This window comes from Agelaius tricolor, unplaced genomic scaffold, assembly GCF_023055355.1.
Source record: "Agelaius tricolor isolate 1412-34295 unplaced genomic scaffold, bAgeTri1.0.p SCAF_58, whole genome shotgun sequence".
Lineage (NCBI taxonomy): Eukaryota > Metazoa > Chordata > Aves > Passeriformes > Icteridae > Agelaius > Agelaius tricolor.
In genome coordinates this window covers 1,849,322-1,869,406 of record NW_027269318.1, presented here as the reverse complement: position 1 = coordinate 1,869,406, position 20,085 = coordinate 1,849,322, and the positions used below count along the sequence as shown (strand labels likewise).

At 71.3% G+C, this 20,085-nt stretch overlaps 3 protein-coding genes across 5 annotated transcripts; 1 reads left to right on the top strand and 2 right to left on the bottom strand.

Annotated features, from left to right (window-relative positions):
* The first annotated feature begins 211 nt into the window (after positions 1-211).
* CDK5 (cyclin dependent kinase 5) lies at positions 212-4,245 on the top strand. Its single transcript, XM_071456448.1, has 12 exons — positions 212-368; positions 483-571; positions 648-715; positions 820-880; positions 1,031-1,087; positions 1,156-1,251; positions 1,939-2,013; positions 2,135-2,231; positions 2,307-2,376; positions 2,906-2,966; positions 3,042-3,122; positions 3,742-4,245. Exons 1-12 carry the CDS (start codon positions 332-334, stop codon positions 3,826-3,828), a joined length of 879 nt encoding a protein of 292 aa, XP_071312549.1. The 5' UTR covers positions 212-331; the 3' UTR covers positions 3,829-4,245.
* A 355-nt stretch (positions 4,246-4,600) lies between these two features.
* On the bottom strand, positions 4,601-12,256 carry ASIC3 (acid sensing ion channel subunit 3). 2 transcript variants are annotated; one of them, XM_071456428.1, is made up of 11 exons: positions 11,239-12,254; positions 8,607-8,757; positions 8,218-8,345; positions 7,251-7,401; positions 7,112-7,168; positions 6,552-6,705; positions 5,809-5,900; positions 5,659-5,738; positions 5,518-5,589; positions 5,370-5,416; positions 4,601-4,922 (listed from the first exon to the last, which is right to left on the bottom strand). In XM_071456428.1, the coding sequence occupies exons 1-11, from the start codon at positions 11,791-11,793 to the stop codon at positions 4,844-4,846; spliced, it is 1,566 nt and encodes a 521-aa protein (XP_071312529.1). In that variant the 5' UTR covers positions 11,794-12,254; the 3' UTR covers positions 4,601-4,843. The 2 variants fall into 2 exon arrangements, with proteins under 2 accessions (XP_071312529.1, XP_071312528.1); XM_071456427.1 differs by lacking the exon at positions 5,370-5,416 and having other exon boundaries at positions 11,239-12,256.
* A 1,101-nt stretch (positions 12,257-13,357) lies between these two features.
* ABCB8 (ATP binding cassette subfamily B member 8) lies at positions 13,358-18,298 on the bottom strand. 2 transcript variants are annotated; one of them, XM_071456422.1, is made up of 16 exons: positions 18,183-18,298; positions 17,321-17,597; positions 16,701-16,856; positions 16,537-16,631; positions 16,357-16,462; positions 15,803-15,964; positions 15,636-15,721; positions 15,467-15,564; positions 15,244-15,349; positions 15,104-15,137; positions 14,809-14,945; positions 14,603-14,697; positions 14,335-14,468; positions 14,084-14,231; positions 13,577-13,827; positions 13,358-13,483 (listed from the first exon to the last, which is right to left on the bottom strand). In XM_071456422.1, exons 1-16 carry the CDS (start codon positions 18,257-18,259, stop codon positions 13,403-13,405), a joined length of 2,043 nt encoding a protein of 680 aa, XP_071312523.1. In that variant the 5' UTR covers positions 18,260-18,298; the 3' UTR covers positions 13,358-13,402. The 2 variants fall into 2 exon arrangements, with proteins under 2 accessions (XP_071312523.1, XP_071312522.1); XM_071456421.1 differs by having other exon boundaries at positions 16,537-16,856.
* Between the last annotated feature and the right edge of the window lie 1,787 nt (positions 18,299-20,085).

Sequence of the window (20,085 nt, the reverse complement as noted above, 5' to 3'; positions counted from 1 at the left end):
GAACCACGGGGCAGGGGCGGGGCGGGGAGGGCGGGGCCATCGCGGAGGTGTGGCGGGGCGGGGCCGCGCGGGGGCTGCCGGGAGGTGTGGCGGGGCCGGGCCGCGCGGGGGCTGCCGGGAGGTGTGGCGGGGCCGGGCCGCGCGGGGGCTGCCGGGAGGTGTGGCGGGGCCGGGCCGCGCGGGGGCTGCCGGGAGGTGTGGCGGGGCTGCCGGGAGGTGTGGCGGGGCCGGGCCGCGCGGGGGCTGCCGGGACGTGTGGCGGGCGGGCGGGCGGGGGCCGGTGGCGGGGCCGGTACCGGGGCCGGGCCGGGCCGGGACCGATCGCGGCGCGATGCAGAAATACGAGAAGCTGGAGAAGATCGGCGAAGGTGCGGCAGCGCCGGGGCTGTACGGAGGGACCCGGTGCATGCGGGGCCCGGCGGCGGTGTCGGTGTCGGTACCGGTACCGGGGGCTCTGCCATGACCCCGTTCCGTCCCCGCAGGCACCTACGGGACCGTGTTCAAGGCCAAGAACCGGGAGACGCACGAGATCGTGGCGCTGAAGCGGGTGCGGCTGGACGACGATGATGAGGTGAGGGGGGGCCGGGGCTGGGACCCTCCCGGTACCCCCCGGTGCCCCCGGCTCCCGCAACCCGCGTGTCCCGCAGGGGGTGCCCAGCTCGGCGCTGCGGGAGATCTGCCTGCTCAAGGAGCTCAAGCACAAGAACATTGTCAGGTACCGGGGGCACCGGGACTACCGGGGGCTGGGCTCGGGGGCTGCTCCTGCCGGTGCCCCGAGCCTGGCCGGGCGCTGGGGGCTCAGGGACCCCTGCCCCGCAGGCTCCACGACGTTCTGCACAGCGACAAGAAGCTGACCCTGGTCTTTGAGTTTTGTGACCAGGTGAGCACTGGAGGCACCGGGGACCCTGGGGGGGCACGGGGGTCTGGGTGGGGGGCACGGGGGACCCGGGGGATTTGGGGGACCCTGGGGTCACAGGGCAACCTGGGGGTCTCTAAGGGTCACCGCTGCCGCCCCTCTTGTTTCCCCCAGGACCTGAAGAAATACTTTGACAGCTGTAACGGGGATCTGGACCCTGAGATCGTCAAGGTGGGTGTGGCGGTCCCGGGGGATGCCCGGGGGGTGCCCGGTGCTGACGGAGCCGCCTGTGCCCGCAGTCCTTCATGTACCAGCTGCTGAAGGGGCTCGCCTTCTGCCACAGCCGCAACGTGCTGCACCGCGACCTGAAACCGCAGAACCTGCTCATCAACCGGGTGGGCACGGCGGGGACACGGGCTGGGACATGGAGGGGACACGGGCTGGGACAGGGCTGGGACACGGAGGGGACACGGGCTGGGACACGGCTGGGACAGGGCTGGGACACGGGCTGGGACAGGGCTGGGACACGGGCTGGGACACGGGCTGGGACACGGGCTGGGACAGGGCTGGGTCACGGGGTGATGGGTTGGGCACTCACACCTGCGAGCAGGGCTGTCTGTTTGTCCATCCATCTGTCCTGGGCACTCACACCAGTGAGCGGGGCTGTGCTCAGGGGTCACGCTTAGGAATGGGGGGTGTCTGTCTGTCTGTCTGTCCTGGGCACTCACACCTGCAAGCGGGGCTGTCTGTCTGTCTGTCTGTCTTGGGCACTCACACCTGCGAGCAGGGCTGTGTTTAGGGGTTGCATTTGGAAATGGGGGCTATCTGTCCATCTGTCTTGGTTAGTCAAACCTGCTAGCAGGGCTGTCTGTCTGTCAGTCCTGTGCAGTCACACCTGGGAGTGGCGCTGTGCTCTGGGGTCGCACTTGGAAACGGGGGCTGTCTGTCAGTCTGTCCTGGTGTCTGTCCAGCCCCAGCTGCATCTCTGCCATGTTCCCAGTGATGGGCAGGCAGCAGGGCCGCTGTCCCTGGGGTTGGGGGATGCAGTGGGATCCCCCAGGCTGACCCCTCTGTCCCCCCAGAACGGGGAGCTCAAGCTGGCGGATTTCGGGCTGGCTCGGGCCTTCGGCATCCCTGTGCGCTGCTACTCGGCCGAGGTGAGCGGGGCCCTGGGGCTCCTGGGGCTCGGGATGGGGCTCCTGGGGCTTGGGATGGGGCTCCTGGCCCTGCCGGCCAGAGCTGTCCCTGTCCCTGTGCCAGCGTCCCTGTCCCTCCCAGGTGGTCACTCTGTGGTACCGGCCCCCGGACGTTCTCTTCGGGGCCAAGCTCTACTCCACCTCCATCGACATGTGGTCAGCTGGGTGCATCTTTGCGGGTACACTGGGGGCCAGGGGCCTGGGGGGCCTGGGGGGCCACGGGGGCCTCTGGGAACCACCCCCTGTCCCCCCAGAGCTGGCCAACGCCGGGCGGCCCCTCTTCCCGGGCAACGACGTGGACGACCAGCTGAAGAGGATCTTCAGATATCCTTGGGAATGGGGAACCCAAAGGAGCTGGGACTGCTGGGAATGGGGAAAGCCTTGAATGGAGACTTCCCCTGGGAATGGGGAATCCCCTGGGAATAGGGAGCTTTGTGCATGCTGATCCCTCCAGAATGGGGACCCCAGAATAGAGGATTGGGGAAATCCTTGAATGCAGAGCCCTTGGGAATGGGGACCTCCCCTGGGAATGGGAAGCCACGGAATGGACTGCCTGGGAATGGGGAACCCAAAGGAATGGGGACTCCAGGGAACGGGGAAAGCCTTAAATGGAGACTTCCCCTGGGAATAGGGAGCTTTGTGCATGCTGATCCCTCCAGAATGGGGACCCCAGAATAGAGGATTGGGGAAATCCTGGAATGGGGAGCCCTGGGGAATGGGGAGCCCTGCAGAGTAGGGACCCCCTGGGGAACGGGGAGCTCTGGGAATGAGGATCCCTTGGAATGGGAGCCCCCCTCGCCTGGGCAGGGGGCAGGTGCTGGGTGTCCCCGTGGTGGCCCTTGACTGTCCCCACGCTGCTGGGGACCCCCACGGAGGAGCAGTGGCCGGCCATGGCCAAGCTGCCGGACTACAAGGTGAGGGCAGGGGATGTGGGGGGTCAGAGGGAATGAGGGGTCTGGGGGAGCTGGAGGTCACCCGTGTGTCCCCAGCCCTACCCCATGTACCCAGCTACCACCTCCCTGGTCAACGTGGTGCCCAAGCTGAACGCCACTGGCCGGGACCTGCTGCAGGTGAGACCCCCGCTCTGTGCCCCTGCCCCTGTGCCCCCTGCCCCTGTGCCCCCTGCCCCTGTGCCCCCTGCCCCTGTGCCCCCCTGTCCCTGTGCCCCCCTGCCCCTGAGCCCCCCTGCCCCTGAGCCCCCCTGCCCCTGAGCCCCCCTGCCCCTGAGCCCCCCGCGCCTGTGCCCCCCTGCCCCTGTGCCCCCCTGCCCCTGAGCCCCCCTGTCCCTGAGCCCCCCTGTCCCTGTGCCCCTCTGCCCCTGAGCCCCCCTGCCCCTGAGCCCCCTGCCCCTGTGCCCCCCTGCCCCTGAGCCCACCTGCCCCTGAGCCCCCCTGTGCCCCCCTGCCCCTGTGCCCCCCTGCCCCTGAGTCCCCCTGTCCCTGTGCCCCCCTGTCCCTGTGCCCCCTGTCCCTGAGCCCCCCTGTCCCTGAGCCCCCCTGTCCCTGTGCCCCCCACCCTGTGCCCCCCACCCTGGTGTGTCTCCCAGCCTGCACACCCCCTGCCCCTGTCCCACCGCTGTGTCCCCCACCTGTGTCATCCCTGCCCTCCCCCTCGCAGCCCCCTCCTGCCTGGGGGGCTGTGGGATGGGGAGGGTGTGTGCCCTGCCCCTCAGCCCCCCGTGCCCCCCAGAACCTGCTCAAGTGCAATCCGGTGCAGCGCATCTCAGCGGAGGAGGCCCTGCAGCACCCCTACTTCACCGACTTCTGCCCCCCCTAGGGCCCCCCGAGGCTCCAGACCCCCTGAGGGGGTGCCAGCCCGTGCCAGCCCCCCTGACTGCAGCCCCCCCAGTATTTATTAGGTTCTGCCCTGGCTGCGGGGGGCTGGCACAACCCCCGGGCCCCCCATCCGGGGGGGATGAGAGGGCTGGGGCTCCCCCCGGGGACACAGGACTCACCGGGGCCAGGGGCCTTCCCAAGGACACAGGAGCCCCCAGAGCTGGGGCCACAGGGCTGGTGGAGGGGCAGGACCCTCCGGGACCAGGCGCAGGGACGCCAGGGGGGAATGCACCCCCATCTCCTCTCCCTACTCCCCCTGAGCCCCCCTCTGCTGGGGGGTCCTGGGGGGGTGCCCCCTGCCAGGGCCTGCTGTACGTGGGTGATGTGCGTTCCGTGTCCCATAAAGAGCTTCCCCCCCCGTGCTGCCTCCTCCTTCCTGGGGTGTCGGGGACCCCCCCAGACAGCCCCTGAGCCCAGCCCAGCCTGGGACCCCCCCAGTGCTGCCTCCTCTTTCCTGGGGTGTCAGGGACCCCCATTGCCGTGTGACAGACCCCCCCACAGCCCCTGAGCCCAGCCCAGCCCAGCCCTGGGACCCCCCAGTGCCACCTTCTCCTTCCTGGGGTGTCAGGGACCCCCCCAGACAGCCCCTGAGCCCAGCCCAGCCCTGGGACCCCCAGTGCCACCTTCTCTCTTGTGGAGCCCCAGACCCCTGGGCACCCCAGACCCCTGAGCACCCCAGGCCCCCCATCCCCCCAAGCAGCCTGGAGCCAGGCCTGGGGCACCTCTTTATTTGGGGGGGCCGTGGGGAGGGGTTGCATGTCCAGCGCGGGGGGGCACAGGCAGCGCATGCAGGGAGGTGGGAGCGGGGCCGGGGGGGCCCCTCACCCCCAGCCCCCCGACGCCCCCTCAGGGGGCGGGGGAGGCCTGGAGGCCGCCCCGCGGCCCGGGGGTGTCCCCCCAGCCCCCCGGCCGGCGGGGGGGCGGGCTGGGCTCTGCGGGGGGGCCCGGGGGGGGCCCTAGAGCCGGGTGACGAGGTAGCAGGTTCGGGGCGACGCCGAGACGGGGCGCGGGGCCGGGCAGGGGGGGCCAGGCGCCCTGCGGGGGGGTGGGGGTCAGCTCCCACTGCCAGCCCTGCCCCTGGGGGCTCTGCCCCCTGCCCCCTCCCCGTGTGCCCCACGGTGGCCCCGGAGCCCTCCCCTTTGGCAGGGGACAGCGCACAGCCAGCCTCGAGCCGGGCTGGCCCTCCCGTGTCCCCACAGGGACCCCCCCTCCTGCCCCACGGGGACCCCAGCCCGAACCCCCCACCTGCAGCAGGGGTACCCCGGAACAAGGTGCCGTGGGGGATGATGAGGATGGGGGATGTCTGCAGGGAATGCAGGGGGGTCTGCAGAGAATGCGGGGGGTTCGCAGGGAATGCGGGAACGCCACCCCGGTCCTGGCCCTGGGGAGCCCCCCAGGGACCCCCATCTCCCCCCGGGGAGCGACAGCCCCGCACCCCCCGTGCCGGCCCCGGGGGGCTCCGGGTGCCCCCCCCCCGTGTACCTGGGTGGGCGCGGGGCCGTGGGGCTGCCCGGGACCGCCGGGTGCTCCTGGACGGGCGCACGGAGGGACGAGAGAGCGGTGAGCAGGGGGGTGATGGGGTGCGACCCCCGGGCGGGGGGCGGGGGACGGGGGGGCGCGGGGGGGTTACCAGGGTGCTGCCGTCGCTCCGAGGGCTCCGCTTCTTCTCCTTGTACAGGCTGAGGAGTTTGTCCCGGAACACCTGGGGGGGGGACAGGTCAGGGTCCCCAGCCCGGAGAGCCCCGGGCAGGGGGAGGCCGGGGGGGCTCACCTCGTACAGGTAATCAAAGATCTCCAGGATGGTGAGGAGGCTGGCGCCAATGAAGAGCCCCATCTGCCCCCCGATGTCACCTGTGCGGGAGGTGACATCAGCGAGGGCAGAGCCCGTGTCCCCCGGCGCCCCCGGGTCCCCGTCCCTCACCCAGCAGCCCCGCCACCTCGTACGCCTTCTTCTGCTCGATCATCTCGTAGTTGAGTGCCTCGAAGAAGATGTCCAGGACCAGCACATTGTCCCTGGGGGGACACGGGGGCACTGTCAGCTGCAGGGGGGTGCCAGGCTGTGCCGTGCCAGGCTGTGCCGTGCCACACTGGGGGCTGCACTGTGCCATGGGGTACCGTGGGGCAGCGCAGAGGGGGCACACGGGTGTGCCAGGCCACGCTGTGCCATACTGGGCTGTGCTGTGCCAGGCCATGCTGGGCCATGCTGAGCCATGCCATGCCGTGTGGGTTTCCCGTCTCTGGGGCAGGTCTGCACAGGGAGGCCATGCTGTGCCACACTGTGCCATGCCATGCTGTCACGCCATGCCATGCCCTGTCACATGTCACTTTGGGCTGTCGGTTGGTGTGTGATGGGGATGCCGTGCGTGGCTGTGTCGTGCTGCTGTGTCACACTGTCATGCTGTCCCCGTTCGTGTCTGCTGGGGGATGCTGGGTGGGTGTGCCCTGTCACACTGTCACTGGGCTGTGTCAGTTCGTGGATGCTGGGGCCCCTGTGTCACACTGCTGGTTCATGCCACGGGGCCATGCCGTGCCGTGTCACACTGTCACACTGTGCCCTGTGTTGGCGCTGTCATGCCGGGCCATGGGGCTGTGTCACGCTGTGCGCTGGCGAGGCGGCGGGTGACACCGCGGTGACAGCGCAGTGGAGGTGGCAGTGTCACTCACGCAATGTACTGCTCCGTCTTGTTGAACTTCTTGGCCAGGTACTTGGCCGAGGCCTTGCTGGGGATCTTGACCATGGAGAGCTCCTTGCCGTAGCGCACCATGGCGCAGGGCGTGCGGCACGCGCAGTACTCGCTGTCCTTCGTCACCAGGAAGTCTGGGGGGGCGCGGGTGGCACCGGGACCCCAGACCTCTGCCCGGGGGGGGGGGCAGGATGCTCCGGGGACAGGGCTGGGTGCTGTCCCCCCACCCGGGACAAGTGTGCCACCCAGAACAAATGTGCCACCCAGGACGAGTGTGCCACGGGCACTGTTGGTGGCACAGGGAGGGGACCCGGCCTTGCGCATCTGGGGACAGCAGTGACCCGCACCCTGGTGAAGGCACAGGGACACCAGAGCCGCATTCTGAGTGGCGGGGGCACAGGGACACGAGAGCACTTCTGACAGTGGTGGGGGCACAGGGACACCGGAGCTGCTGTCACAGCAATGAGGGCATGGGGAGGCTCGGGGGTGCCCGGGGAGGTTCGGGGTGCCCGGGGCCGTTGCGGGGCTCGGGGTACGTACCCAGCGCGGGGTCGGCGCACTCCTTGTACTGCTCCGGGGTGCAGACGTTGGCATTGCCTGCGGGGGAGGCGGCGGCGGCGGGGCCGGGGTTGGTGCCCTGGTGCCGCAGCCCCGCGGCCCCCGGGCGCCCCCCGCTCACCCGGCATGTGCACCATGCGGCAGTTGCAGTTCTCGGCCAGGTAGCGCGTCTCGCAGTCCAGGCGGCACGCCGTCAGGCTGTAGTTGGTGAAGAAGTCGGACTCGATGGGGGTGGCCTTGCAGTCCCCCCACGGCGGGGGCAGGTACACCAGCTGCCGGGCACCCGCTAAGGAAAACACGGCGTCCTGGGGCCCCGGGCCAGCCCCGATGTCCCCGCTGTCGTGCCCGGCCACGGCCGCGCCTCCCGGCCCGCGGCGGTGCCGTCCCTCGGGCAGAGCTCACCCCGCACCCCAGCGCTGCGGGTCCTGTCCCTCCCCGAGCCCCGTCCCTCCCGTCCCCTCCTGTCGGGGCACGGGGACGGCTGCTGCAGCAGTTGTCACCTGTACCGGGTGCCACAGCTAGGGCCGGCGGGCGGCACTGGCTGGAGCGGGACGTGCCGGGTGGGGGGCTCAGCGCGGACCCCCGCCCTGCCCTTGGTGCGGGGATGGTGCCTGGTGAGGGCCCAGCACCCCCCGCCCGTGGGTGCCAGGGCCGCTCCTGCTGCCGCCGCGCTCCTGCCGCCCATGTGCCGGCACACGTGGTGACGCCCACCCCAGGCACCTAAATTTAGGTGTCTGGCTGCGGGGGCCGGTGCCGCCACCCCCCGGCGGCTGTTCCGCGGAGCCGGGGGTCGCTGCCGGAGCCGCTGCCCGCGTGGGGCTGCCCCACAGCCTGTGCTGTGTAGTGGCATGGCACCCATGGCACGGCTGGGCAGGGGTGTCCCCATGGGCATGGCTGGGTGCCCGCGGCTTGGAATGTCCCCACAGGGCTGGCTGTGGCAGCACCAGGCCATCCCAAGCCCTGTGAGGGTGCATTCTGGTCCCTCTGGGTCCCATCCCGGGCCCTGTGAGGGTCCATCCCAGTCCCTTTGGGGCCCATCCCGGTCCCTCGGGGGTGTGTGCCCAGCCCCGGGCGCCGTGCCCGGATACCCGCTGCTGCTGGCAGGAGACGAAGGTCTGGAAGCCAGGGGCGACGCCGAAGCCCAGCTGGTCAATGAAGGGAGGCTCGTCCTGGCTGTGGATCTGCACCTTCACCCCCACCTCAAACGAGGTCTCATCTGCAGAGCAGGGGACGGGGGTCAGGGATCTCACCTGTGTCCCCCCCAGATGGACACGTACTCACCTGTGTCCCCCCAAAAGGATGGGTACCCACTCAGCTGGGACCCAAGTGCTCTGACCCATGTCCCCCCAGATGGGCAGGTCCCCCCTGTGTCCCCCCAGGTGCAGGGTCCCCCCTGTGTCCCCCAGGTGCAGGGGCTCACCTGTGTCCCCCCAGACGGGCAGGTCCCCCCTGTATCCCCCCAGGTGCAGGGGCTCACCTGTGTCCCCCCAGACGGGCAGGTACTCCTCCTGCTGCACGTTGAGCATGAGCTCCAGGCCATTGCCGGAGCCGCCCTGCAGCGTGGTCAGCACCTCCCGGCCCGGCCCCCCCGGGTTGAACGTGTAGCACTTCCCCAGGCGGGTGAAGATCTGCAGGGACACACGTGGGACACGGGGACAGGGCGCTCACTGCCACTGCAGGGACCCATTTGGACCTGCAGTGCCACCGTGGGGACCCTGTGGGCACACAGGGACATACACGGGGACATGGCAGTGGGGATTCCAGTGCCCTGCATCACCCAGAGCAGGATCCCAGTACGCCCCAGGACAGAACCCAGTGCCCTGCAGGACCCAGGATGGGTTCCCAGTGCCCCAGGACAGGATCCCAGTGCCCTGCAGGACCCAGGGTGGGGTCCCAGTGCCCAGGACAGGATCTCAGTGCTGCCAGGAGAAGGCGAGGGCGCTGATGGTGCCCGGCCTGTGCTGCTGCGGCTCTGCAGGGATATTGGGTTTCGTCACAGCTCCAGGGAACATGTGGGGACACTTGAGATGGGAAGGCACAAGCCAGAGCGGTGATGGGGACCAGGACTCCTTTGTCACAGCAGCAGAGGCCACCGTGTCCCCCCCAGAGCAGAGAGCCTGCCCTGGGCAGCCCCCCCGGGGTCCCACAGCCCCAGCAGAGCCCTGGGGTGACCTTGAGTTCCCGGGGATGGGAACCCCCAGCCGGGACCCCGGGGTGCTCCTGAGCCCCAGCCGGGTCCCAGGGCCCCCAGCTCCTGCCCCGTGGTGCCGGGGGTGCCCCACCCGGGGTGATGTCCCACGGGGGGGAGCGGAGGGGGCGTTGCCGTGGCAACCAGCTGCTCCCAAAGTGGGGACCCGTTGCCATGGCAATGCGGTGCCCAAGGAGGAAAGGGGGGGGCGGGTGTCATGGCAACGGCTGCCCGGCATGGGGATGCTGGGGGGGGGCATGGGTGGGGACAGCGATGGGGACGTGTCCCCAGCAGTGCCAGCCCCCCCGCGCTGCACTCGGGGTCACACAGGGACCCACAGCCCCGGGGACCCCCAGCCCTGCTCCCCGAGGATCCCCGGTCCCCACACCCCATCCTGCCCCATCCAACAGACCCTGGGGGCTGTGAGAGGGGACTCAGCTCACCCCATGGCCCTCGGGCCCCACCACATGTCCAGGAACCTCGGGGACACCAGGCCTGGGCTGGGGTGAGGTGCAGGGACACAGGGCCAGGGCTCAGCACCGTGGCCTGGGTCACAGGATCCCAAGCTGGGGATCCCAATCCCTAAGACTGGCTGAGCCTGGGGATTCTGGGGGGCAGAGCCAGGACCCTGCTGCCTAATCAGGCACTTGCCACCCACCCCAAGTCCTGCCCTGGGGACCCTCAGCCCTGCTGCCACATGTCCCAGCCCTCAAACCCAGGGGCCATCACCACTGCCTGCCAGGCTATGGGGACACTGGCAGAGCAGCTCTGGCCACGGCCACGGGGGGAACAGAGGGAGCACAGGGAGCATGGGGCCACAGACCTGTCAAAGGACAGCTCGTCCCGAAGCTGCGGGGTGAATTCATTAGTGCTCCAAGAGCATTAAGGGGACAGTGATGGGACTGGGCAGAGCTGGCATGGCAGACGTGAGCTGCCCAGCGCCCACGCTGCTGCCTGGTGCTGCTGTGGCAGGAGGGGAGTGTCTGTGCTGCCCATGCCGCCATCACTGCCTGTGCCAATGTCCCTGCCTGTCCTGCCCGTGCCAATGTCCCTGCCTGTGCCAATGTCCCTGCCTCTCCTGCCCGTGCCAATGTCCCTGCCTGTGCCAATGTCCCTGCCTCTCCTGCCCCTGCCACCGCCCTGCCTGTGGTAACGTCCCTGTCCACCCTGCCTGTGCCACCATCCCTGCTGTGCCAGTGTCCCTGCCTGTCACACAAGTGCCACCATCCCTGCCCGTCCCTGCCTGTCCCTGCCTGTCACACAAGTGCCACCTCCCTGCCACAAGTGCCACTGTCCCTGCCCTGTTCTGGGGCCGCAGTGGAGGTGCTGGGGGCAGGAATGGGGATGTTGGGGGTCGGGGTGGAGGGTGCTGGGAGCAGCAGCAGGGGGTCCCAGCAGGGCTGGCACGGGGACCCCCACCCATGGAAGAGCTGCCCATGGGAGCCTCTGTGCCAACAGTCGGGGCAGCAGCTGCTGCTGGCGGTGCCCAGTGGCACCTGAGGCTGGCACGGGCGGTGGGGGCTGCACCTGTGAGCACCTGTACAAGTGACACCCCGTGCAGGAGAGCACAGCTGGGAGCACCCTGAGCACCCCACAACCCCGAGCATCCTGTACCCGCAATCATCCTGTGCCCAGCACACCCCTGCGTGCCAGCAGAGAGTCCGGGCAGCCCAGAGTGCCCAGCACAGCCCCACTCCATCCTGGCACTGCCCGCAGCCGCCTGGCGCCCCTGCAGGACCCAGGGTGGGCACATCCCGCTGCGGGGGTGCTGTCTCCGGTGGGCCGGGCAGGGCTGAGAGTGCTGCGGGGCTGGGGTGACAGAGGGGCATCGCCTGCCGGTGCCTGCCCCCAGCAGGACTCCCGGGTCCCTCCGCAGCCCCGGGCCACCCGGCGGGTCCCCTCCCCGGCCCCGGGCACTCACCACGGTGAAGTTGCGGGCAGTGCAGCCGGTGCCGCGGAAGGAGCACTGCAGCAGCATGTCGGCCAGGTCGTGGCCCGTGCGGTTGTAGAACTCGGCCATGCTGAAGGGCTTCGCCTTGAAGTTCTTGAAGTTGGCCTTGTCGCGCAGCGCGGCCAGGACGTGGGGCTCGGCCAGCTGCGGGTTGCTGATCTCGTAGCGCTCGTTGAGCAGCGCCAGCAGCTCGCCCACGTGGTACATGTCGTTGCGGGTGATTTTGGAGAAGCGGAACTCGTTGAGGTTGCAGATGGTGATGGCCGGGAAGGTGAGGTTGCGGGCAGCCACCTCGTCCAGCTTGGTGACGTGCGGGTAGGTGAGGAAGTAGGCGACGCGCTCGGCGCACACGAGCAGCAGCAGCCCCAGCGAGCCCAGGAAAAAGCCGCCCCAGAGCACGCGGCGCAGGGACACGGCCCCGTAGGCGAAGACGTGGCTGATGCCGTGCAGCGAGGAGCTGTGGGCGAACGCCCGCAGGCTCGAGAGCCCCTCGCCCTCCCCGCTGCCCTCCGAGCCCCTCCTCATCCTGTTGCGGCCGGGGCCCCGCGCTGCCCCGCAGCCTCAGCCCATCGCCGCACCGGGCTCAGGGCGCAGCCGGCGGGAGGGAACGGGGGAGGAGGAGGGTGGGCAGGGGAGAGGAAGGCAGGGATGGGGGGGCAGGAGCGGCCGCCGCGCTGCCCCCGGTCCGTCACGCTGCCGCTGCCGGTGCCGCCCGGCCGGCGCCGCGGAACCGCGGGCAGCGCAGCGCAGCCCCCGTCCCGCTCCCAGCCCCAGCCTCAGCCCCGGCCGCGGTCTCGGCTCCGATCCCGGTCCCGGTTCGAGCCCTGGTCCCCGATCCGGTCCCGATTCCAGCCTCGGTCCCCCTCCTGATCCCGGTCCCGGATCCGGTCCCAGCCCCGATCCCAGCTCCAGTTCCAGCCCCAGCCCCGGTCCCGGTCCCGCTCCCGGCTCCGCTCCCGCCGCGGCGCAGCCGCCGCCGGTCCCCGCCGTCCCCCGCCGCCGCCGCCCCCGCCCCTCCCGCGGCTCCACCCGCCGCCCCCGCCGGCGGCCGCAGCCTTGGGGTGCGGGGGGGCCGGGACCCCCGGGGAAGGGGGGCGGCAGACAGCGCCCCTGCACCGGGCAGCCCGGGGAGCCCGGCCCGGGGGTCACACCGAGGTCCCCCCGCCCCGGGGTCACACAGGGGTCCCTCCACCCCGGGAGGGATGCAGTGGAGCCTTCAGCCCAGAAGGATGTGGCAGGGTCCCCCCGCTCCGGGGCTGGCACAGGGGTCTCCCAGCCAGAGGCTGACCCGCGGGACCCCCGCCCCGGGAGAGTCATGCAGGGCTAATCCTACCCCGGGGGTCACGCAGGGGCTACCCCCGCCTGGGGGGCTGACACAAGGGTCCCCTCCCTTGGGGGCCAGCACAGGGGACAGTCCCTTCAGTGGCGTTACAAAGGGGTAACCCCATTCCAGGGGTCCCCCGTCCCGGGGTCAGGCAGAGGGTCCCCACCCCAGGAAGATGACACAGGCTCCCTCCGCTGCTGGAGGGTGACACAGGCGACCCCCTCGTTCCAGCGGCGGGTCACAGGGGGTCTCCCCACCCCAGAGGTCACCCAGGGGTGACACATGAGGCCCCCTGCCCCGGGGGTAATATCGGGGTCCCCCTGACAGAAATCACGCAGGGGCTCCTCCATCCTGGGGGGTGCAGGGGTCCCCCATCCCGGGGTCACGTAGGGGTTCACTCCTCCAGCCCCCGGGGGTCTTGCAGCGTTTCCTCACTCGGGAGTGATAGGGGTGCCACACTCCCCGGTGACACAGGGGACACCCCAGGGTCACACGGGGAACGCTCACAGCAGCAGGGCCACGCAGGGGTCCCGCACCTCGGCAGGGGGCTGGCACCGAGCAGGGGTGACACAGGGGGTGACACCGGGGGTGACACAGGGGACACCCCCGCCCCGTGGGGCAGCGCGGCAGGGAGGGGCGGGGCTAGCATCACATGCCACGCCCCCTACAGACGTCACTCACTAGGCCCCGCCCCTCCCAGAGCCGAGGGCGCCCCCTCGCGGCCCGGAGGACCCTTCGCGACCCCCGCGACAGAGCGCAGCCCGGTCCGCCTGGCAGCGCCGCTTTATTGGGGAGCAGCGCGGGGACCCCTCAGGACCCCTCCTTCGTCTGCCGTCGGATGAGCTCGGCGTAGAGACCCCCCCGCCGCAGCAGCTCCTCGTGAGTCCCCGCCTGCGGAGACAGCGGGGACAGCCGATGGTGTCACCTGCGGGGCGCACCCAGGCGTCACCTGCGGGGCCCGTGCCCGCCCTGCGCCCGCCTCACCTCGGCCACGCGGCCGCGGGCCAGCACGGCGATGAGGTGCGCGCCGCGGATGGTGCTGAGGCGGTGCGCGATGAGCAGCACGGTGCGGCCGGCGGCAGCGCGCTCCAGCGCCGCCTGCACCGCCCGCTCCGCCTGCGCGTCCAGCGCGCTCGTGGCCTCGTCCAGGATCAGCACGGCCGGGTCCTTGAGCAGCGCCCGGGCGATGGCGATGCGCTGCTTCTGCCCCCCGGACAGCGCCGTGCCGCGCTCGCCTGCAGGGCACCGCGGGGACACCGTGGGGATGCTGCGCCGCACCGTGCCAGGGGATCCCCGCTGTGTCCGTGCCACAGAGCCCGGGGACGCCACCCCGGCCCGCAGCCAAGGACCCCCCACAGCTGGAGCCCATCCCTCCTGCTCAGAGCCCAGCGCGGCCACGGCTCCCTGTGAACCTCAGCAGCGACCAGCACCGGGGTCCCCACTGGACCGGGACCACCTCAGCTGGGCTGGCCCCTCCCACCCCGGCCATACCCACGATGGTGTCGTAGCCCTCGGGGAAGCTGCGGATGAAGCCGTCAGCGTCGGCGAGCCGGGCAGCCTCGTACACCTCGGCATCAGAGGCTCCTGGCTTCCCGAAGCGGATGTTCTCCATGATGGTGGTGCCAAACAGCACCGGCTCCTGCAGCACACCCGGCCCTCAGCACTGAGCCCAGCCAGCCCCACCTCCCTCTCCTTGCCCAGGGACACCAGGGGGCCCTGGCCAGCAGCACTCCTGTCCCCACCTGGCTGATGAAGCCGATGACCTGCCCCCGCAGCCAGGAGGGGTCCAGGCCAGCGATGTCGTGCCCATCCAGGGTGATGGTTCCTGCCGTGGGCTCGTAGAACCGCTCCAGCAGCGCTGCCACGGTTGACTTCCCTGGGGAGGGGACCCCTGAGCCCCCCTGCTCCGGAGCCCTGGGGGGCTCCCAGTCCCTGGCACACACTGGGCACACTGGGCAGAGGACTGGGCTGCAGGAGGATGCGCCCAGGGAGAGGTGGGGGTGCTGGTACCTCCTCCTGAGGGGCCCACGATGGCCACGGTCTGGCAGGGGGGCAGGGTGAGGCTGAAGTCCTTCAGGACAGGGTAGCCAGGCCGGGTGGGGTAACTGCAGGGAGAGGAGCAGGGGCTGCAGGGCTGTGGGGACATGGTGCCAATCCCCCTGTCCATGGGGTGGCTCAGAGCCATGGGGGCCAGGCAGGGGCCTGCTGGGACTCACCTGAAGGAGACGTGGTTGAAGGAGATGCGTCCAAGCAGGGAGTGGGCAGGGATGGTGGCACCCCCCTGCAGTGGCACGAGGGGCTCCAGTCTCAGCAGCTCCAAGACACGGGCACCAGCACTCAGACCCCGCACCACCTGTGGGGGGACAGCAGGAGCACCTCATGGCCCCCAGACCCCACTTCACTGGCACTCAGACCCCATCTCACCCACAGGGAGGGTGGTGAAAGCAGCCCCAGAGCCCCAAACCTGAATCCCCAGCCTCAGGGGGTGCCAGGACCCCTCACCCCACCTACCTGGCCCATCAGGATGGAGATGCTGGCCAAGGACCTGGGATGCACAAGGGCAGAGGTTGAGCTCAGGGCTGTGCCCAGGCAGGCTGCAGGGTACAGGGGGTACCAGGGGTTCTGGGGGCACCGCTGGGCCCTGCCCTGACCTTTGCACTGTCTGTGAGGCCACCAGGAAGGACATGAGGTCACCGGGTGAGAGTTGGTCTCCAGCCATCAGGGAGCCACCCACGAAGATGGTTCCCAGGACGATGCCTGTGGGGTGGGGGCAGAGCTGGATTTGAAGGGGACATGCAGAAGGGGCATGGGGGAGGTCCTGCCCAAGGGAGTCCCACCCACCGCCCCCACGTCGCACTGCGTGACCCCACTGACCGTTGAGCGCCAGGTTGGAGAGCCCCTGGAAGGCGGCGATGCCGAGTCCCAGCTGCTCGCTCAGATGGCCGGCACGGTCCACCTCGGCACGGAACAGCCTGGGGCAGGGGTGGGCCGGGGTCCCCTCTGCCCCACGCCCACCACCCCCAGGGCCCACCCTCGCCCTTACCCTGCCTGCTGCTCCTCCATGGCGAAGGCGCGCACCGTCCGCACGTTGCCCAGCGCCTCGTCGGCCACCACGGTGGCCTTGGCCACCTGCAGGGACAGCGGGGACATCAGAGACGCCCCGCGCCCACGCTCGGGGCTGGCAGGGCAGGGGGTCTCAGTGAGGGTTACCTGCTCCTGAGCCTGGCGGGACAGGCCGCGCAGGAAGGCGCCGATGAAGGCACCGGCACCCACGAGCGCCGGCAGCGCCACGAGCAGCAGCCCCGTGAGCTTGGGCGAGAGCAGGTACAGAGACACGAAGCAGCCGGCGGTCTGGGTGCCGCTGCGCAGGCCCTGGGGGACACAGAGGCTGGGGGGACTGCCGGGCTGGCCCAGGAGATGGCCGGGCTCACCTGGGACATGGCCAGGCTGGCTCAGGAGATGGCCAGGCTCACCTGGGACATGGCCAGGCTGGCCCAGGAGATGGCTGGGCTCACCTGGGACATGGCCAGGCTCACCTGGGAGAGGCCAGGCTCACCTGGGACATGGCCAGGCTGGCCCAGGAGATGGCTGGGCTCACCTGGGACATGGCCAGGCTCACCTGGGAGAGGCCAGGCTCACCTGGGACATGGCCAGGCTGGCCCAGGAGATGGCCGGGCTCACCTTGGACATGGCCAGGCTGGCCCAGGAGATGGCTGGGCTCACCTGGGACATGGCCAGGCTCACCTGGGAGAGGCCAGGCTCACCTGGGAGACGGCCAGCTTGAAGGAAGACTTGAACTCCTGGATGTCGGCCGTCAGCCGTGTCACCAGCTGCCCCGTGCGTGTGGCATCAAAGAAGGCCACCTCCTGCCTGCCTGCCGGGGGAGCGGTGGGTGGGGGTCCCCGGGCACCCCCTCTCCCGTGCCCCACCCCTGCCGGGGTTACCTGAGCAGGGCGCTGAAGAGAGCCTTGCGCATGTTGCCGGCCACCCGCTCGCCCACGCGGGCCAGCAGCGCGATGTACCCGAAGGTCAGCAGGCCCTGCGGGACAGGGGGGTCAGCAGGGCCGGGGGGCACCCCAGGACCCCCCTTTGGGGGGTCGGCACTCACCTGCAGGCAGTAGACGGCGAGGAGGCGCAGGGCCGGGCGCCGCACCTCCCGCAGGTAGGTGGCCACGTGGCCGCGGGCACACCGCGCCACCACGTCCACCAGCTGGCCCAGCAGCACCGGGATGCGCACGTTGAGCAGGGCTGCGCCCAGTGCCAGCTGCGGGGACACACAGCGACAGGAACACGGCTGTCACGGCACCGGGACAGCAGCACGGGGTGCCACACCATGGCACTGGGACAGTGGGGGTCATGCCATGTCACCAGACAGTGGCTATCTTGTGTCAGCACTGGGATGGTGGCTGTCACACTGTGCCACTGGGACAGCATGTGTCACACATCAGCAGATACCAGGATGGTGGGTGTCACACAATGGCACCAGGACAGTGGCTGCCACACCATGCCATGGGGACCGTGGCATGCTACACCCTGCACAGGAACCACGGCCATCATGCTGTGGCACCAGGACAGTGACAGGCAGCGGGATGGCGGGTGTCACACCATGTCAATGGGACAGTGGCCATCACGCTGCAGCACTGGGGCAGTGTGTTCCTCCACAGCTCAGGTGTGACACAGGGACAGTGGGGACAAGGGCGGCCATGGCCACCCACTCGCCCTGCTCACCACAACAGCAGCGGAGAGCGCCAGGAGCTGCGGGCGCAGGAAGGTCCAGAACAGCGGCCAGTCAAAGGGGGTCTCCGGGGGGGGCTCTGGCGGCTCGGGAGCAGCAGAGGGGACAGCAGGGACAGTGGTGGCCTCCTGGCAGCGCGCGGCCGTGCGCAGCAGCCCCAGCAGCACGCAGCCCGAGGCCGAGCCCACCAGGAGCAGCCGGCGCGGGGCCGGGGGCGCGGGGGGCGGCCGGGGGGGCGCGGCCAGCCCCAGGCGCCCCCCATACCTGAAACTGGGGAGAGGGGTGAATGAAATGAACCTGGGGGAGCCCCCAGGGATCAGCCCAGGCACCTCAGAATCCCATCTCCCCCCTCAGGAGTTGTGTTCCTGCCTCCAAGGGAGCCAGGATCCCCCAGGACCGCCCGGAATCCCGGAGTCCAATCCCCCACCAGGAGTTGGGGTGCCCCCACCCCAAGGGCCCGTGAGTTTGGGAAGCTCCCGGACGCCGCAGGGCTGCAAAGTGCGAGCTCCCCGCACCGCACCGCACCCAGCGGCGGGCTCCTCCTCCCAGGGCAGCCCGGGGCTCCCCAGCACCTGCCCACGTGTTGCCCCCGCTCCGATTCCCGTCCCGCTGCTCCGGAAAGCCCCCGGACCCCGTAACCTCCCGGAGCCCCGGCCTCCCCGCGGTCCCCGCGCAGGGATCCCGGTGTCCGGGAGCCCCCGCGGGTTCCCGGCACCCCTGGCTCCCCCGCAGCCCGACTCGCACCCCCGGGACCCCCGCGACCCCCGACTCGGCGCTCCTGCCAGCAGGAGTTGGGGTTCCCAAGGGAGCCGAGGCTCCGGGATCCGCCCGGGATGCCCCGCGCTCCCCCGGTACCTGCGCCCCGGCACGGAGGGCGGCCGGAGCCGGGTCCAAGCGCCCGCTGCCCGCAGCAAGAGCACCGGCAGCGGCATGGCGGCTCCGGGCGGGGGCGGCTCCGGGGGCGGCACCGGGCGGCGCGGGGCGGGCCCGGGGCGGGCCCGGGCGGGCGGAGCCCAACACCGCGGCCCGGGCCCTGCGCCGGCCCCGACCCGCACCGGCCCCGCTCCACCGCCTCGGGCCCTTCCCGGGCTCCGCGCCCTGACCCCGCCGATCCCCGGGCCCGGCACACCCGCTCCTCCCCGGGGCCGCCTCCGGACCGCCGGACCCGCACCGGAACCCGCGGCGGAGCTCGGAGCGCGCACCGGCACCCCCGACCCCGCCGCTGCCCGGGCTGCTGCCGGTGCTGCCATGGCCGGCGGCGGGGCCCGGGGCGAGCGCGGGGCCCCCTGAGCGCCCGGCACCGGCGGGACCGGGCCGGCACCGAGCGCCAGGTGAGCAGGGACGGGGCGGCGCGTACCGGGGCGGCGGAGCCCCGCTGTCCCCAGAGCGGGGTCACGCCGCTCTTCCTGGGGTCCCTCAGCCCGGCCGCTGCCCCGGGACCCGGTGTGTCCCCTGCGGCCCTGGCGGTCCCCACGTGTGGTCCCGGGGCACTCGCGGGGGTCACTGACGAGCCCCGTAGGCACAGCCATGTGTCACCACCGGGGCTCGTGTCACCGCGGGGGTGTCACCTGCCGTGTCCCCACGGGCAGGTGTCCGCGTCCCCGTGCGGAGTCGCGGGGGTCCCCGTGGCACAGGTGACGCTGCGGAAAAGCACGTGTGTCCCGGCAGGGTCCCCGGGGCCGCTGCCGGCGGCCGCCGTGTCCCTCGGGTGCCACCGTCCCCTGGGCTGTGTCCCTGGCCCCGGGGGTGTCCCGGCCGCCCGGCCCGGGGATCTCCCGGCCCCCCCACCCTTTACCCTCCGGGGCTATTTTCGGGCTCCGCGGGTATTTTTGGCTTCCCGATGCGGAGCTGGTTGGGGACGGGCCGTGCCGATGTCACCCGCCGGGACACCCGATCCCGGGGGACGCGGCCGCTGTCCCCAAGGGGTGTTGCACAAGTGGGGTCGCGTCCCTCTTGCTGCATCAGCCCCGCGCCGTGAGTCAGCCCCGGACACGTGGGGCCGGACGGTGTCACCCGCGGCCACCGGCCTGGCCGGACAGCGGCTGCGGCCACCGCGGGGGACGCTGGTGACGCGCGGCGCTGCGGGGCGGCGGTAAGGGGACCGTGGGGGGGGTGAACGGGGGGTCCCGTTCTGCTCCAGGCGTGGGGGTCCCACCCTTCCCCAGGGAGCGATGGTCCCATCCAAGGGTTTGGGGTCCCTTCCAAGAGTTTTGGGTCCCGTCCTCCCCTGTAGGGGGTTGTCCTCCTGCCCCAAGGTCCGGGCTCCTGCCCTGCCCCAGAGGGGTGGGGGCTCCAGTCCTTCCCCGGGCCGGGGTCCGCAAGGCATTGAGAGGCCACCGGGGCTCGGGACTGGTGCTCAGCTGGTCCCGGCTCCGGGGCGGTGTGTCCGTGCTGGGTGGGGTCTGCGGGCTGTCTGTGGGTACACGGGTCCGTGGGGAGGGGGGCTCTGTGGGGTGAAGGGTGTGGGGGGCTGTGGACACAGGGGTCCGTGGGGAGAGGCGCCCCGCCCCACTCGGGCTGGGCAGCACAGCGTGGCCCGAGGGACGGCTGGGGAAGTATCGGGGTCCCTCGGGCCTCGCAGGGGGTCCCTCCCGGGGAGCCCTGCGGGGTCACGGCAGGCTCTGCCACTGCCCTGGCCGGTGGGACAGGACGGGCCGGTGGCACCTGCGGTGTCACCTGCCCGCGGTCAGGGCCAGCTCAGGCCACCCGAATTCGGGGCACGCGGGCGGCGCTGCGGCACCCCAGCGGCATTTCCGGT